General features: G+C 49.8%; 1 protein-coding gene across 1 annotated transcript in view; it reads left to right on the top strand.

Moving 5' to 3' along the window:
* Window positions 1–17361, top strand: part of ETNK2 (ethanolamine kinase 2) — a 108536-nt gene that overhangs the window by 60598 nt on the left and 30577 nt on the right. Inside the window, exon 2 of the mRNA XM_073587147.1 lies at window positions 1514–1773. Coding sequence (XP_073443248.1) covers window positions 1514–1773 — 260 coding nt within the window. The remainder of the gene's footprint in view (window positions 1–1513; window positions 1774–17361) is intronic.

Here is a 17361-nt window from a genome sequence, read left to right as displayed (position 1 = left end):
TACATGAGCAGTGTGCCCATCAGGACATATGAGGCCGACCATTAGTGGTGCAGCTCGTAGTTGTTGGTCCTGAGATTCAGTGCTGCTATGTTATGTCCGACACCAGTCCATGTGTTCCTGCAGGTAAAACCTGGGTATTAGGACGCTCCAGCCACTATCGTCCCTAGCAACCATGTGTTTGATCCCTGGAGTGTGTAGATGATGTCAATGAGCTTGTGCTGTGAAAAACTCGTCATTCTAATAATCCTATTGTCAGGGATTGAACAATAGTAGGCTAAAAAGATCAGGGAGTGTTTATCACTTGATAGGGTATTCTCAGGCCTGAAAGTTATCCCTTATGGCAGGTAATAGAGAGAACTTCCTGGGCATTTGAACGCTGGGACCCCCCACTGACCCTGGGAACCGGGACTCGGAAGAGCCCCTTGTGAATGGAGTAGTGTGCATTGATCTATCATGTACATTACTGTTCCATTCATTCTTAATGTGACCACCGAAGATGGCCGAGTTCAGCGTTTGGCTGGTCTTTAGCACTCTTATGAGAAAGAAGGAATCGGTATTGCACATGATCAACTGCCCCTCCATTTGCACAGGGTCTTCTGAGCCCCTGTTCTTGAATTTTGGGATCAATATAAATGATTTATTTGATTTTAGACATTTTTGGAAGAAGTGTTCTGGAAAAATGTCAACATTTTAAAGTACCAACCTAACCTCTTTGGGTCAGTGCAGTAAAGTTTAGGTTTTCTATCGGGATATAGGGGCATTCAGGATATATGAGATAACATGTTATGGCATCCACATAGCATTGCATAGCTTCCCCTCCAGCACAACCGCATTTTCTAGGAGTCCGTGAACTGACAGAGGTAGCCTGGCAATGGTCAAACTTTCTCAAACTAACCACATCCAAACCCATGGTTTTCTAAACTTTAAACCTTGGTTGTTTAAAATGAGCAAAATTAGGCACCTTTTTCTTATGTGCAAGGTCAGATTTAGAGTGCTTGTACGTGGAATTTAAAAGAAAAAAAAACAACACTTTTTTCTGTTACGGTTTTTGACGTTGTGTATGGAGCTTTTTTCCAGCTCCCATTGTATTGCAAAACAAAATTGACTGCTTTTTCCCCATGCATTAAAAAAGTGTACAAATATGCACCATATAATATCGAAACGCATTTTCCTATTTAGATAAATGGAAAGTTTCTTACAAGTGCTTTGAAGCATTAATAATATGGATTTTGGCATGTAAAGGGAATCTGTTGGCAGACTTTTGCTATGTGATCTGAGAGCAGCATGATGTAAGGGCAGAGGCACTGACTCCAGTGATGTGTCACTTACAGGGCTGTGTTTTGCTTTTTCAATAAAATCAGTGTTTTATCAGCAGGATATTATCACTACAGAACTAGGTTTCTCATGCCTCCTGGTTCAAGTACACCCCGGCAATGTACTTTAATATTTTTTTCATAGATGGAATTATCACTTGTATTAATCACAAAAATCTTTTTTTTTCCTGTATCCACAGTTGTTCACCGATGGCATCACGAACAAGCTGCTTGCCTGCTTTGTGGATCCATGTATGAAGGATGCAGTCCTTGTGCGTGTCTACGGCAAAAGGACTGAGCTGTTTGTGGATCGTGAGGATGAGGTGACAAGTTTCCAGTTGTTGCGATCTCATGGCTGTGCCCCAGCGCTGTATTGTACTTTTCAAAATGGACTCTGCTATGAGTTCATGCGTGGCTTGGCACTGGGACCAGAGCATGTGCGCCAGCCTCATATATTACGGTAACATTTAGACTTTAAAAGAATAGTGACTGTATTATAGAAACACTTTAAATGGTTGTAATAGGATTGCTGCTGGGATGTACAGTACAGTGGCTTGCAACAGTATTCTCCTCCCCCTTGGCATTTTTCGTGTTTTGCTACCTCACAACCTGAAATTTAATTTTTTTTTTTTTGAGAATTTGCATCACTTTATCTAAATAACATGTCTACAACTGATCACTATAACGTATTATCCCGTCCATAGGAATTAAGTCCCAGGTCACATGGACGGGATAGTACGTCTAATGTCAGAAAGGGGTTAATGCTGTACCGATATAGCGCAGATGCTTTATCTGTGCTAGCGGTGACGGAGCCTCAGACGCTGCAGCCGAGGCTCCGTCACTGAATGACGGCACATCGCGAATGCGTCCCGCTTCGCGGCATGCGTCGCGATGCGCCCAACAATGGAGGGCAATGGCAACGTTAGCGGACTGCGTTACACCGCGTTATGCCGCGGTGTAATGCTGTCCATCTAACGGACTGCCTAAACGTAATGTGAACCCAGCCTTAGTCTCTATTAGCTTTCCACATCTTGCCACTGGGATTTTTTCCCATTCCTCAAGGCAAAACTGCTCCAGCTCCTTTTAAGTTAGATTATTTCCTCTGGTGAACAGCATTCTTCAAGTCTGACCACAGATTCCCATCTGGATTGAGGTCTGGGCTTTGACTAGGCCTCTCCAAAACATTTACACATTTCCTCTTAATGGGAACCTGTCAGCAGGATTGTGCACAGCAGCTTACAGACAGTGTCAGGTTGGCGCCGTTATACTGATTAAAGTGATACCGTGGTTGATGAAATCCGTCTTGTGATTGTGGTTTAATCTTTATTTTCAGTTTTGAGTTAATGATATGCCTGTGCCCCGGGGTGGCCTGTGGGCGGGGGGGTCTTCATGTGATACTATGATTAGGTATTCATAGTGCAGACTGCTGACAGGTCACTGATCCCTCACTGATCTGCCCCCTAGTTTGCATAATGAATACCTTTACATACTGAAGAAAAAAAAAAACCCTTCTGCAGCCGTGGCACCTACTGCAACATAATCGCATGTTTAGTGTCCTAGTAATCACTGTTCGACCACTTGCGATCTCCGAGAGCTGATACTGCACAGCTGCGGGCGGCACCATCTTGAAAGAGAATTTTTTTTTTCTTCTCCAGCAAAATGGCGCAATAGCAGCTATCAGATCTCTATACATACAGATAGCTGCTACTGCACAGGCGCGGCGAGCACCATTTTCAAAGTGATTTTTTTTTTACTTGATAAATAACATGAAGAACAGTTTAAAGCACTCAAGGCTTACTTTAGCAGTGTGCTTTGGGTGATTGTTTTTTTGGAAGGTGCATTCCAGTTTCAAATCACTGACAAACTGAAACTGTTTTTGCTCAAGTATATCCCTGTATTTCGTACCATCCATCTTTCCTTCAACTCTGACCATTTTCCCTATACCTGCTGCCGAAAAACATCCCCAGAGCATGTTCTGCCACCACCATGTTTCACTGTGGGGATGGTGTTCTTGGGGCTGATGAGCTGTGTTGGTTTGGCGCCTGACACGTGTTTATATTGGTGGCCAAAAAGTTCAACTTTGGTTTAATCTGACCACAACACTTTCCTCCATACATTTGGAGAGTCTCACACATGCCTTTTGGCAAACTCAAAACAAACTTTACAATTTTGGTGTAGAAATAAACCTTTATTGCTACCCACTCTTCCATAAAGGCCACCTCTGTGGAGTGTATGGCTTATTGTGGTCGTATGTACAGATACTCCAGTCTCTGCTTGGGAACTCTGCAGCTCCTTCAGGATTACCTTTGGTCTTTGTGCTATTTGATCAGTGCCCTCCTTGCCCGGGCTGATTGTTTTGGTGAGCGGTCCTCTCTTGGCAGGTTTGTTGTGGTACAATGTTGTTTCCATTTGATGGTGATCTGAGGGATCATTAGAGATTGGGATATTTTTTTTATTTCCCAACCCTGAGTTGTACTTCTCAACAACTTTGTCCCTGACTTGTTTGGAGATCTCCTTGGTCATCATGGTGTTGTTTTGTTAGTGGTTAGTGTTGAGCGATACCGTTCGATACCCAAAAATATCGTATCTGATGGTATCGCCCGATACGAAAAAAATATCGGGTATCGCCGATTCCGATACCGGAAGTCCCATTCAAGTCAATGAGACTTCCGGTATCGGAATTAAAAAAAGCCCTTTATTTCCTTGTTGGCAAATTCTACATAATTGAAAACAAATAAGAATCATGTAGAATGTATTGTGGGAGGTGGAGGAGACATTAAAGGCATAGTGGTTTATTCAAATCACATGGCATAGCATTAATGCCAATTTTTTTTTTTTCAAGACGTTCGGAGTTAAAAAGATATTGACTATGTTAACTTTTTTATATTTTGTCAGATATGTATGTTTCACAACTTCCATGCTCTTCACCTTCTTTTGTACTTCTCCCACACTTTCTCCTTCATGATCCGCAGCAGTAGCATTTTTTTCATCAACTTTTTCTTCACCTTATTCATCTTCTTCTTCTTCACCTTCTTCCCATTAATTTTTTTTTTCCATTCTTCATATTCTTCTTATTCAGCTATTATTAATTTTCATATGCTATTTCTTCATCTTCTTCCTATTCTTCTTTTTCTTCATTTTCTTATGGTGACAGGCATTCCTGTAGTACTTATCTATAAAAGTTATAAGATTACACCTTACGTTCTTCTGCCTGTCACAAGAGATTTACAACAGGATTTGTCCGCGTTCAGTTTGGCCTGCAGCAGCAGGCATTTTCCAGGGGCACCACGAGGAGAAACAGACTCACCCCCATTTACTGCTTAGTCTTCTTCTGCTTATAATTTTGATTTCTTCTATGCTGATTTTTAGTCTTATGCTTAATGTTCTTCTGCTTTCTGTTCTTCTGCTTTTGCTTCTTCTGCTTCTTGTTCTTCTGACTTTTGTTCTGTATCTTGGTGGTTGTCTTCATGTTCTTTGTCCTCTTGGTGATATTATTTAGGGTCATATTTCTGGTCTTCTTTGGTGTGGTCTTCAGGGTCGTCGTCATCAGGGTCGTCGTCATGGAGATCAATAAGGATTACCAAAGACAATTTCAAAAAGCTTGATCTTGGAAATGTAGCAGAAGGTACAAGAAGGCTGAGAAACTGGAGAGAACCAGCTGACAGTTCTTGAACCCGTAGTGGCAGCAGAAGGAACAAGAGCCAATGGCACTACTGAGGAACAGCTGACGGTGCTGGACCCCGGTTACTATGCAGGAGGTACCTGTGCTAGAAACCACTACCAAGGACCAGCTGACGTTGCTGGACCTCGGATACCGAGATGGAGGCACCTAGGCCAAAGGCTCTGGAGAGAACCAGCTGACAGTGCTAGAACCCGGATGGGTAGCAGAAGGATCAAGAGCCAATGGCACTACCGAGGACCAACTGACGGTGCTGGACCACGGTTACTAAGCAGAAGGTACCTGTGCTAAAAAGCACTACCAAGGACCAGCTGATGGTGCTGGACTTCGGATACCGAGATGGAGGCACCTAGGCCAAAGGCTCTGGCGAGAACCAGCTGACAGTGCTGGCACCCGGATGGGTAGCAGAAGGAACAAGAACCAATGGCACTACCGAGGACCAACTGACGGTGCTGGACCACGGTTACTAAGCAGAAGGTACCTGTGCTAAAAAGCACTACCAAGGACCAGCTGACGGTGCTGGACCTCGGATACTGAGATGGAGGCGCCTAGGCCAAAGGCTCTGGCGAGAACCAGCTGACAGTGCTGGAACCCGGATGGGTAGCAGAAGGAACAAGAGCCAATGGCACTACCGAGGACCAACTGACGGTGCTGGACCACGGTTACTAAGCAGAAGGTACCTGTGCTAAAAAGCACTACCAAGGACCAGCTGATGGTGCTGGACCTCGGATACCGAGATGGAGGCACCTAGGCCAAAGGCTCTGGCAAGAACCAGCTGACAGTGCTGGAACCCGGATGGGTAGCAGAAGGAACAAGAGCCAATGGCACTACCGAGGACCAACTGACGGTGCTGGACCACGTTTACTAAGCAGAAGGTACCTGTGCTAAAAAGCACTACCAAGGACCAGCTGACGTTGCTGGACCTCAGATACCGAGATGGAGGCACCTAGGCCAAAGGCTCTGGCGAGAACCAGCTGACAGTGCTGGCACCCGGATGGGTAGCAGAAGGTACCCATCCAAAGCAAAGTAGCCAGGCCGCAGTTACCGAAACCCACAGTCCTACAGGGGGTCCATGTCCCATTGGCACTACGGATCCAGCCTTCAGTGCCAGATCCCGCAGTCCACATATGAGTCACCTAAACTGCAGGCACCGTAGAGTCGGCTAACCCGGCCGCAAGACGACAGGACAACGGATTGGTGGCAAAGTGAAATTGACACTACCTGGAAACAGCTGGCATGCTGGAACCAGGCTGGGCAACAGGGAGTACCCGTGCCAAAGACACTGCCGAGCACCAACTGGTGTTGTTGGAGCCCAGGGACAATCATGGTGTAGGCTGAGGCCTACTAGGAGCCAGGTGTAAATCGGAGGTATTTTGACTTTGGAGGGAGCAGGACACTTTGCCCTCCACACAGCAGGGGATCAGCTGACGTTACCGAACCCCACTTTCACATGAACAAGTGTTTTTTTCTGTGTGGCCAGCACTTCCGAGCACCAACTGGCATTGTTGGAGCCCAGGGACAATCATGGTGTAGGCCGAGGCCTACTTGGTGGCAGTTTTAGATTGTTTGTAGGCTACAACAGACTGTCAACGTGCTCCAATTAGGCATCTGTCTCCACTCTGTTTCCAGGATTTCACGTGACCACCAACACCGCCAGTTTATGCGTACAGTAGCCGTCTGCCCAATCCACACGTGTTCCTGTGTTAATGGGGTTCTGTAATAATAGCAGATCCCCTGATGTGTGACTGCCAATGTCTCCTGCTTTGTCCACATTCCCACCACTTGTAGTGGGAAGGTGGACAGCGCAGGAGACAGTGCCAGACACACATTGGGGGATCAGCTCACGTAACAGAACACCAGGAACACGTGTGGAATGCGTGGACGGCAACTGTGAGCAGGAACTGGCTGTGTTGGAGGTCAGGGGAAATCAGGTAGTAGGCTGAGGCCTACTTGGTGGCAGTTTTAGATTGTTTCTAGACTACTACTAACTGTCAACATACTCCAATTAGGCCTCTGGCTTCACTCTGTTTCGAGTATTTCCTCTGGCTTCCAACCACGCCAGTTGCTGCTCTGAAATGCCGTCTGCACAACCCACACTTGTTCCTGTGTTACTGGGGTTCTGTAACAGCAGCTTCTCCCTAGAGGTGAGTCAGGCAATGTCTCCTGCTCTGTCCACTTTTCCACTACAAGTAGTGGGAATGTAGACAAAGCAGGAGACATTGCTGGACTCACTTCTGGAGATGAGCAGCTGTTACAGGACCCAGGTAACACAGGAACAAGTGTTGATTGTGCAGACGGTACTTGAGAGCAGAAACAGGCGGTGTTGTAGGCCGGAGGAAATACTCAAAACAGAGTGGAGACTGAGGGCAAATCAGAGAACATATTAAATCAGAGGTAGTCAGAAGTTGTAGGCAGCAGGAGAGTTTGCCGTACACACAGCAGGGGATCAGCTGACGTTACCGAACCCCACTTACACATGAACACAAGTGTTTTTTCTGTGTGGACAGCAATTCTGAGCACCAACTGGCGGTGTCGGAGCCCAGGGAAACTCAGGTAGTAGGCCGAGGCCTACTTGGAGCCAGGTGTAAATCTGAGGTACTTTGAGTTTGGAGGGAGCAGGACACTTTGCCATACACACAGCAGGGGATCAGCTGACGTTACCAAACCCCACTTACACATGAGCGAGTGTTTTGTCTGTGTGGACAGCACTTCTGAGCAACAACGGGCGTTGCTGTAGCCCAGGAAATAAAGTTCAGGTCATAGAAACATGAACACAACAGGAGACCTGGATCCTGTTGCCAGGCAATTATTTATTCTGGAAGAGGACTGGCAAATTCAGGTGAGATCCAGGCCTTGTTCATTTTCACAAAAGTATGCCGGTCAACATTATCGGCGGATAGTCGCGTGCAACGGTCTGTTACCACACCACCTGCAGCACTAAAGACACGTTCTGATAATACATTGGCAGCAGGGCAAGCCAGCACCTCCAATGCATACTGGCTAAGCTCTGGCCATGTATCCAGCTTAGAGACCCAAAACTTGAATGGGGAAGAGCCGTCTGGGAGTACACTAACAGGGCAAGACAAGTAGTCTGTCACCATCTGACGGAAACGTTGCCTCCTGCTGACTGGACTGCTACCTCTTTGTGCAGAGCTTCCTCCACTGCCTCTACCCACATGGCTGCTTTGAAAAGCACTACCAGCAACACTTGCGGGGGGAATGGAGAACATGATGGCCTGCACAAGTGTTTCTTGGTACTCCCGCATTTTACGCTCCCGGTTCAACTGTGGTATGAGGCTTTGTAAGTTGTCCCGGTAGCGAGGATCTAAGAGGGTGTACACCCAATAATCAGCCGTGTGGAGAATGTTGGCAATGCGGCGGTCATTTATCAAGCACTGCAGCATGAAATCAACCATGTGCTGCGGACTGCCAACTGGACCGGAAATGCTGTCCCCAGCTTGAGGCAGCATCTCAGCCTGCTCAGCATCACCCCACACTCGCTGTACACACTGACTACTAGAGCCTTGTGTACCTCCCTCCTCTGGAGAGATGTGTTCCTCGTCCTCCATTGACTCCTCGTCATCCTCCTCACTAAGTGTCCCCTGCCTGGGCCTTTGTGTGGAAGCACGTTGCGCAGACTTGCCAGAAGCAGATGGCATTTCTGACTCCTCATCCTCGACCTCTTCAAAAACCTCCTCACTTAGTGCTTGTAAGGTTTTTTGAAGCAGACAGATAAGGGGGACAGTCATGCTGACTAGTGCATCATCTGCACTGGTCATCCGCGTGGAGTCATCGAAGGCACGCAAAACTTGGCAGATGTCCCTCATAGTGGCCCACTCAGTGGTGGTGAAGTTTGTCCGGCGCACAGTGCGACTTGTTTGCGCCTGATGCAGCTGGTACTCGATTACTGCTGCCTGCTGCTCACACAACCGCTCCAACATATGTAACGTTGAATTCCACCTGGTGGGGAGGTCACATATGATGCGATGTTCTGGCAGGCGGAATCGGCGTTGCAGAGATGCAATGCGCGATCTTGCCATGCTGTAACGCCGCAAGTGAGCACACTCTAGGCGAACCTTGTGCAGCAGTGCATCAAGATCCGGATAGTCCCTCAGAAAGCTCTGCACGACCAAATTGAGCATGTGTGCCAGACATGGTATGTGAGTGAGGTTGCCTAGGCCCAGAGCTGCCACTAGATTTTGGCCATTGTCACTCACTACCAAACCTGGCTGGAGATTCGCTGGCACAAACCACACATCGCTCTCCTGCTTGATGGCATTCCAGAGCTCCTGTGCTGTGTGGCTCCGATTCCCCAAAGAAATTAATTTAAGGACAGCCTGTTGACGTTTGGCCACACCTGTGCTCATATCTGGCCTAACAGGCTCATGCAGTGCTGATTCCAAGGAACTAGAGTAGGAGGAGGACTCAATATGTACAGACTGCATTCCTGCAATCCTTGGAGTTGGCAGAATACGTACAGAGCCACTCTCCAGATCTGTACCCGGCTCCACAACATTGACCCAATGGTCAGTGAGGGAAATGTATCGTCCCTGTCCATGGCTACTGGTCCACGCATCGGTGGTCAGGTGGACCTTGCTACTGACGCCGTTTAGTAGCGCATTTTTAATTTTTCCCTCCACATGCTTTTGCAGGGCAGGGACGGCTTGCCTGCTGAAATAAAAGCGGCTGGGCACATTGTATTGTGGAACTGCCAATGACATCAAGTTCCGGAAGGTGTCAGTCTCCACCAGCCTGAATGACAGCATCTCAAGGGCCAGTAGTTTGGCAATGCCGGCATTCAGAGCCAGTGCTCGGGGATGGTTTGCCGAGTATGGCCGCTTTTTCTCCCATGCCTGTGCTACCGATTGCTGGTGAGTGGCCTGGGAGTGTGATGATGACTGAGAACGTGGTTCAGTGGGTGGAATTTCACTGGGTCTCTGGACAACAGTGGCAGAGGTTCTTCCATGGCATTCCAGTGAGGAAGCCGAACCAGCTGTGTGTGAGCTGGAGGAAGAGGCCCAAACACGAGCTGAAGATGTGGTAGGTGCTGCTGAAGGTTGGCCTACAGTACATCTTCAGTGTGTCTGTGTAACTCCACCTCGTGCTTGGTACGCACATGTTTCCACATATTTGTGGTATTGAGGTTGCTGACATTTTTCCCTCGTTTAACTTTCTGATGACACAGCTTGCATTTGACAAAGCAAATGTCATCTGCAACTGTGTCAAAAAAAGACTACGCACTGCAAGTCCTGCGAGCGCCCGTTTTGTGTTTTGGAAGAGGATTGCTCCTCACGGGTGCCAAAGTGGAGGCTACAGGCAAACAAGTCTGCCCCCGCCCTCTCCCTCCTCTTTTGGCCGTTTGGGGAATCTCTTCCTCAGAGCTGCTCCCACCACCTTCCTGTGGCTGACGCCATGATGGGTCAAGGACCTCATCATCTCCACTCCCCTCTTCAAGCACCGGCTGGTCCTGGGTTGTCTCGCCAGCACCGTACGCACCAGAAATTGGCAACTGAGTCTCATCATCATCAGATGAGTACTGAGGTGTGCTGACAATAGGCACTGGCCCACCCGCCTCTTCAGATTCAGAGGGACAAAGCAGTTGCGCATCACTGCATACTCATTCTTCTTCACGCTCTAGAATGCTGCTTGGCTGGCCACCTCTTTCCAAGCCAACAGATTCTGAGAACAGAAGTAAAGATTGAGATGGCTCCTGTCCAGGGCTCTCAGACTGCCTGGGCAATTTGGCAGGTGGTGAAGAGACAGATGGTTGCTCTTCAGTGCTCTGGCCCTGGGAGGATGCGGAAGTCATTGAAGTGGATGCGTTAGCTGCCATCCATCCGACAACGGCTTCAATTTGTTCGTCACACAGCAGTGGGTTACGGCGAGGTCCTACAATGCTGCCGCATCAGACACCGAATCCCCACGTCCTCTCCCTGCTGAATCCCCCCGTCCTCTCCCTGCTGAAACTCCACGGCCACGACCACGTGCCTTACTCCCTGCCTTCTTCATCTTGGTAGACTGATAAAGATAGGCAGAAAAGTAAAAAAGGGGGGCTTAGTGTTCTTATTCCTGAACACCTGCTAACCAGTATAAGGAATAAGGAACACTAATTTTGCTAAGAGTGTGTGTACTACACTTTAATATGATCTAATGTGGCCTACACAACTCTAAAGTGGAGTGTTTGGTGAACTTTATTTCCTTTTTTTTGGGGGGGGGGGGGAATAAGAGGATGTGACCAAAGTTTGAAAGCTATAGTATCACAAACTTTTTGGAGCGATTACAATGCAGGAAGCTAACCTACAATGCAATTGATGAGGCTCCAGAAAATAGGGTGATACTAGTCTGGCTGGCCCTGAAGGGCACAAGCCAGCAAAAAGGCTCCTCTATCTAATCCTATATAGTGTTTGCAACCAACCAATGACAATGGATGCGGATGGAAGCACACTAATATAGGAGCAAAAATCTGGACAAATTAGCTGCAAAAAAAAGACTATGTATGAGGCAGTGACGCACGCTGAGCGGACTACAACCAGCGGTGGCTGTAGAACACACTGCAACGTGAGCTGCACTCACACACAGAGAGACCTATCAGACAGCCAAAAACAGTGCAGAAAAATGGGCTATAGCACTGAAAGGCTGCTGAAAGGCTCCACTGTCCACTCCTTTAGTGTTTGCAACCAACGTATATGGATACCTATGGAAGCACACTATACAGGAGAAAAAAAAAGCAGCAATAGAAGAAAAATGTGTATGAGGCAGAGACACGCTGGGCGGCCTACAAGCAGACGTGCCTGCAGGACACACTACACAGCGTGGGTCTGCACTCACACAGCCCTTGCAGACAGCTATTAAAACAGCGCTGCTGGGCTAAAAAATGCTACAGTGGTGGATTATGTAGCCTGGGTAGAGCAATAGATATGTTTAATGATCGCTATTTCTAACTGTCCCTCACAGTCTTCAACAGCAGCCTGTCCCTAACTGAATTCACAGCAGAGTGAACCCGAAATGGCGGCTGCTGCGGTTTTTATAGTGCATCATGACATCATTTCAGCAGCCAATCACAGCCATGCCAGTAGTTAACATGCCTACATGCCTAACAGGATGTGCCCACACTTCTGAAGATCCACATTGGCTGAATCAAATCGAGCGGGCTCCTAGCATTATGGGAACTTACGATTCCGGTATTCGATATGAAAAAAGTATCGGAACTAAGTATCGGAATTCCGATACAGCGAATATCGGCCGATACCCGATACTTGCGGTATCGGAATGCTCAACACTATTAGTGGTGCCTCTTGCTTAGTGTTGTCTCTTTAATGGTGTTGTAGACTCTGTGGCCTTTCAGAAGAGGTGTGTGTGTATATACTGACAGACCATGTGACACTGAGATTTCACAGAGGTGGACTTCTTGTTACTAAATAATTAAGTTATGAAGGTAATTGCTAGCACTAGAAATGTTTAGGTGATTCATAGCAAAGGGGTGAATAAATATGCATATGCCAATTGTAAGGTACACCTGGGGTGGACCCGCTAGACCGTGGCAACGAACCTCCCGGGGGCGAGCTGACCAGGTGGACCACCCCCTATACAGGGAGCGTTTGGGGCAAGCCCGCGGGTAACTATTACCACGGCAGCTGGTACCCTGGAGAGTAACGACAGACAGACAACTAGAGCCGGGTTGGGGGTACAGGACTGACGGTACCGGCTGGGAGACACAGGACAGGCGGGCACGGCTGGGAGACACAGGACAGGCGGGCACGGCTGGGAGACACAGGACAGGCGGGCACGGCTGGGAGACACAGGACAGGCGGGCACGGCTGGGAGACACAGGACAGGCGGGCACAGCTGGGAGACACAGGACAGGCGGGCACGGCTTGGAGACACAGGACCTAGGAGAGAGGAAAAATGGAGAGGTGAACAAGCCACGGATGGACAGGACGCGATAGCGTGCATAGAGGGCGGCCAGAATCACTAGGGAAAAGTAGTGATACTCAGGCACCGCAGGCAGGAAGAGGCGGCCAGATATAGGGGCTAGTAGGAGGACTTCCGGGTCGTGTCCTAAGGTGGAGGAGGAGCAGGCGCGCGTCCTCAGGAGGAGGAGGAGGAGCGCGCGTGCCCAGGCACAGTATGTGCGCGCGCCCGCCGAGCAGGAGGGGCGGGAGCGTGCACCCGGCGCGGTCCGGAAGACCGGACGAAGGGGACCGCCGGACAGAGAAGAGGAGCCAGGGAGGACCGAGGACGGCGGCGCAGAGGGAAGCAGGATGCCGGAGGAAGGGTAAGCTGCGGCCGGGAGGAGGCAGAGAGGGGAGCGCGCGGCAGCCGCCGCGTGACAGTACCCCCCTCCTTACGCGCCCCCCTCCGCAGTCCGGAAAAGAATTTGGCCAAGATTCGAGGGGCCTGGATGTTCTCTTGGGGCTCCCAGGACCTCTCCTCGGGACCAAAGCCCTTCCAATCAACCAAGAAAAAGGTTCTCCCCTTTTGCTTCCTCATGGCCAAAATATCTTTAACCTCAAATACATCGTCTGCGGAGACAGGCGGAGGTGAGTGAGGAGCTTTAGAAAGGAAACGATTGAAGACGACTGGTTTTAGTAAGGACACATGAAAGGCATTAGGGATACGGAGAGAGGCAGGAAGCCGTAGTTTATAGGAGACATCGTTAATACGGGACAAGATCTCAAAAGGTCCAATATAACGGGGACCCAGTTTATGGGAAGGGACCTTGAGGCGAATAAACTTGGAGGCCAGCCAAACTTTATCACCAGGGTGATATGGCGGAGCATCCAGGCGTCTTTTGTCGGCGTGTCTCTTAACTCTGTTACGTACCAACTCGAGAGCGGCCTTGGTCTCCTGCCAGATCCTGGAGAATTCCCCGGTCAGAAGGTCGGCCGCCGGTACACCCGAGGCAGGAGGAACCGGTAGAGGTACACCAGGATGTTGCCCATAGACGATAAAGAAAGGGGACTTGCCTGAAGACTCGCTGGCGTGGTTATTATAGGCGAACTCAGCCCACGGGAGAAGTTCAGCCCAGTCGTTCTGGTGGACATTGGAAAAATGCCGAAGGTAGTTCACCAAGCACTGATTTGTCCGTTCAGCCTGACCGTTGGACTGGGGGTGGTAAGATGAGGAGAAGTCGAGAGTGACATCCATTGATCTGCATAGGGCTCTCCAGAAGCGAGAGGTAAATTGGACTCCTCTGTCAGAAACAATATGTTGGGGCAGTCCATGAAGACGGAAGATGTGCTGAACAAAGATCTTCGCCAAGGCTGGAGCTGATGGTAAGCCGGAAAGGGGAACGAAGTGTGCCATCTTAGAAAACCTATCAACCACCACTAGGACGACTGTACAGTTGGCAGAGTGGGGTAGGTCGGTAATAAAGTCCATGGCAATGTGTTGCCAGGGGGACGAGGGTATAGGAAGCGGGTGTAGAAGCCCAGAAGGTAACTGCCTAGGCACCTTGATCTTGGCACAGGAGAGACAGGAGGCGACGAAATCCCGGACATCCTGGGGAAGAGTCGGCCACCAGTAGTAGCGGGATACCAGGTGAAGTGTCTTCTTAATCCCGAGATGGCCAGCCAGCTTGGAAGCATGTCCCCAGTGAAGGATTCGTCCTCGGTCCTTCTCCGGCACAAAAGTCTTGCCAGGTGGAGGTGAGAGAAGAGAAAGTGGTGCCACCGTGATGAACCGGGATGGATCCAAGATATGCGTGGGTTCTTCTTCGACATCTGAGGGAAGGAAGGATCTGGACAAGGCGTCAGCTTTGAGGTTCTTGTTGCCTGGGCGAAAATGTAGATCAAAATCGAATCGAGCGAAGAACAGAGACCACCTGGCCTGGTGTGGGTTGAGTCTCTGCGCAGACCGAAGATAAGCTAGGTTCTTATGATCTGTGAAGATTGTGAAGGGATGTGCGGCGCCCTCCAATAAGTATCTCCACTCTTCTAGAGCTAACTTGATGGCCAGCAGTTCTCGGTCCCCTATGGAATAATTCCGCTCTGGGGTGGAAAAGGACTTGGAAAAGAAGCCGCATGTGACGAGTTTACCGGAAGAAGATTTTTGAGACAAAACCGCTCCGGCTCCAGTTGCTGATGCATCCACTTCGAGGACGAACGGTTTGTTGGCCTCAGGACGATGGAGTACGGAAGCCGTGGTAAAAGCTCGTTTTAGAGATAGGAAGGCCTCCTCTGCTTCAGGGGTCCAAACGTGCGGGTTGGCTCCTTTACGAATCAAAGATGAGATAGAGCCGGCCAATGAGGAAAAATGAGGGATGAACTGCCGATAATAATTTGCGAAGCCGAGAAATCGCTGAACGGCTTTCACCCCTTGGGGACGTGGCCAGTTGAGCACGGCAGACACCTTCGCCGGATCCATACGCAGGCCGAAGTCGGAGATGATATATCCCAAAAATGGAAGGGAGGACTGTTCAAAGACGCACTTCTCCAATTTGGCGTACAGGCGATTCTCCCTCAATCGGAACAGCACTCGGCGGACATCTCTTCTGTGGGTGGACAGATCAGGATATCGTCAAGGTATACAACCACACTGGAGTACAGAAGGTCTCGGAAGATGTCGTTCACGAATTCTTGAAAAACTGCGGGAGCGTTGCACAACCCGAAGGGCATGACGAGGTACTCGTAGTGTCCATCCCTGGTGTTGAAGGCGGTCTTCCATTCATCTCCGGAGCGAATACGGATGAGATTATAGGCTCCACGGAGATCCAATTTAGAGAAGATTCGCGCACCTCGCAGCCGGTCGAACAGCTCGGGGATGAGAGGCAGAGGATATCTGTTCTTGATGGTAATCTGGTTAAGACCTCGATAGTCAATACAGGGGCGGAGAGACCCGTCCTTTTTCTTAACAAAAAAGAAGCCAGCCCCAGCGGGAGAAGAAGACTTTCGGATGAAGCCTTTGGCTAAATTCTCTTGTACATATTCAGACATGGCCTGGGACTCGAGTGGACTCAAGGGATAGATTCGCCCCCGGGGCGGAGTCGAGCCGGGAACAAGCTCGATGGGGCAATCATATTGCCGGTGCGGTGGAAGAGCCTCTGCCTCTTTCTTATCAAAGACATCCGAAAAAGCCCAATAGACCGAGGGCAAATCCGCAGGACCCGAGACAGGAGACGAGCATTTGAGGGGTTGTACTGGACGAAGACATCTAGTCTGGCAAACGCAGCCCCAGTGAAGGATGTCTCCGGTCCGCCAATCTAGGACAGGTTCATGCATCCTCAACCACGGAAGGCCCAGGAGCAAGGTGTGGGAAAGAGATGGCAGCACGAAGAAGGTTATTCTCTCACGGTGCAGGACCCCGATCTGTAATTCCAGCTCTTCAGTGACCAACGTTACGGTCTCGCGCAAGGGAATCCCGTCGACCGAGGCTAACTGCCGGGGAACCTCCAAGGACCTAACAGGTATCCCCAATCTCTTCACCGCCTCGAGTTGGATGAAATTACCAGCAGCCCCTGAGTCAATATAGGCTAGCTCCGAGAAACGTTTGGATCCCTGGATAAACAAAACAGGAAGGGTCAAAGGTAGAGAGGTGTCGAAGGCACCTAGGGAGGCCTCTCTTACCTGTCCTAGGCGGAGGAGTTTCCCGGCCTCACAGGGCAGGAACGTAGAAGGTGGGAGGCACTGCCACAATAGAGACAGAGACCATGAGTGAGTCTCTCCTGGCGGCGTAGCTCTGCGGGCCTGAGTCGGTCAACCTGCATGGGTTCAGGGACTGACGCCGAGGTGGAAGGCCGGGCGCGGGGAGGACTGCGCCTCGGAGGAGAGAACCGAGTGGGTCTTCTCTCCCTGACGGCCTCGCGGGAACGCTCGCGGAAACGCAGGTCAATTCGCGTTGCCAGCGAGATGAGATCCTCCAAAGAAGTAGGTGTATCCCTGCCTGCCAACTCATCTTTGATTCGGGGCGACAAGCCACGCCAAAAAGCCCCTACTAAAGCCTCATTGTTCCATCCTAGTTCAGAAGACAACGTACGGAACTGGATGGCGTACTGTCCCACAGAGAGAGCACCCTGGTGAAGGCAGAATAAGGACTCGGTAGCGGAGACCAGACGCCCGGGCTCATCAAAGACCTTGCGGAATGTCTCCAAGAAGGTTGCGAGCTGGGAGACTATCGGGTCATCTCGCTCCCACAAAGGATTCACCCAAGCCAATGCCTCACCCTCTAAGTGGGAAATCATAAAGGCCACCTTGGCCCGGTCGGAGGGATACTGCAGGGGTGCCAGCTCGAAGTGCAACTGACACTGGTTAATGAACCCCCGACAGAGCTTGGGATCCCCACTATAGCGTGGGGGTTTAGCCAAGCGGGGCGAGGACTGGGAAGCCGCAGGCACAGGGATGGCGGCCGCCGTCTGTAGAGCTAGAAGGCGGT

This window comes from Dendrobates tinctorius, unplaced genomic scaffold (genome assembly GCF_039654945.1).
Source record: "Dendrobates tinctorius isolate UK_male_01 unplaced genomic scaffold, ASM3965494v1 ptg000098l, whole genome shotgun sequence".
Taxonomy (NCBI): Eukaryota; Metazoa; Chordata; class Amphibia; order Anura; family Dendrobatidae; genus Dendrobates; species Dendrobates tinctorius.
The sequence above is the reverse complement of the archived record's forward strand: the minus strand, read 5'-3'. Positions and strand labels throughout refer to the sequence as shown.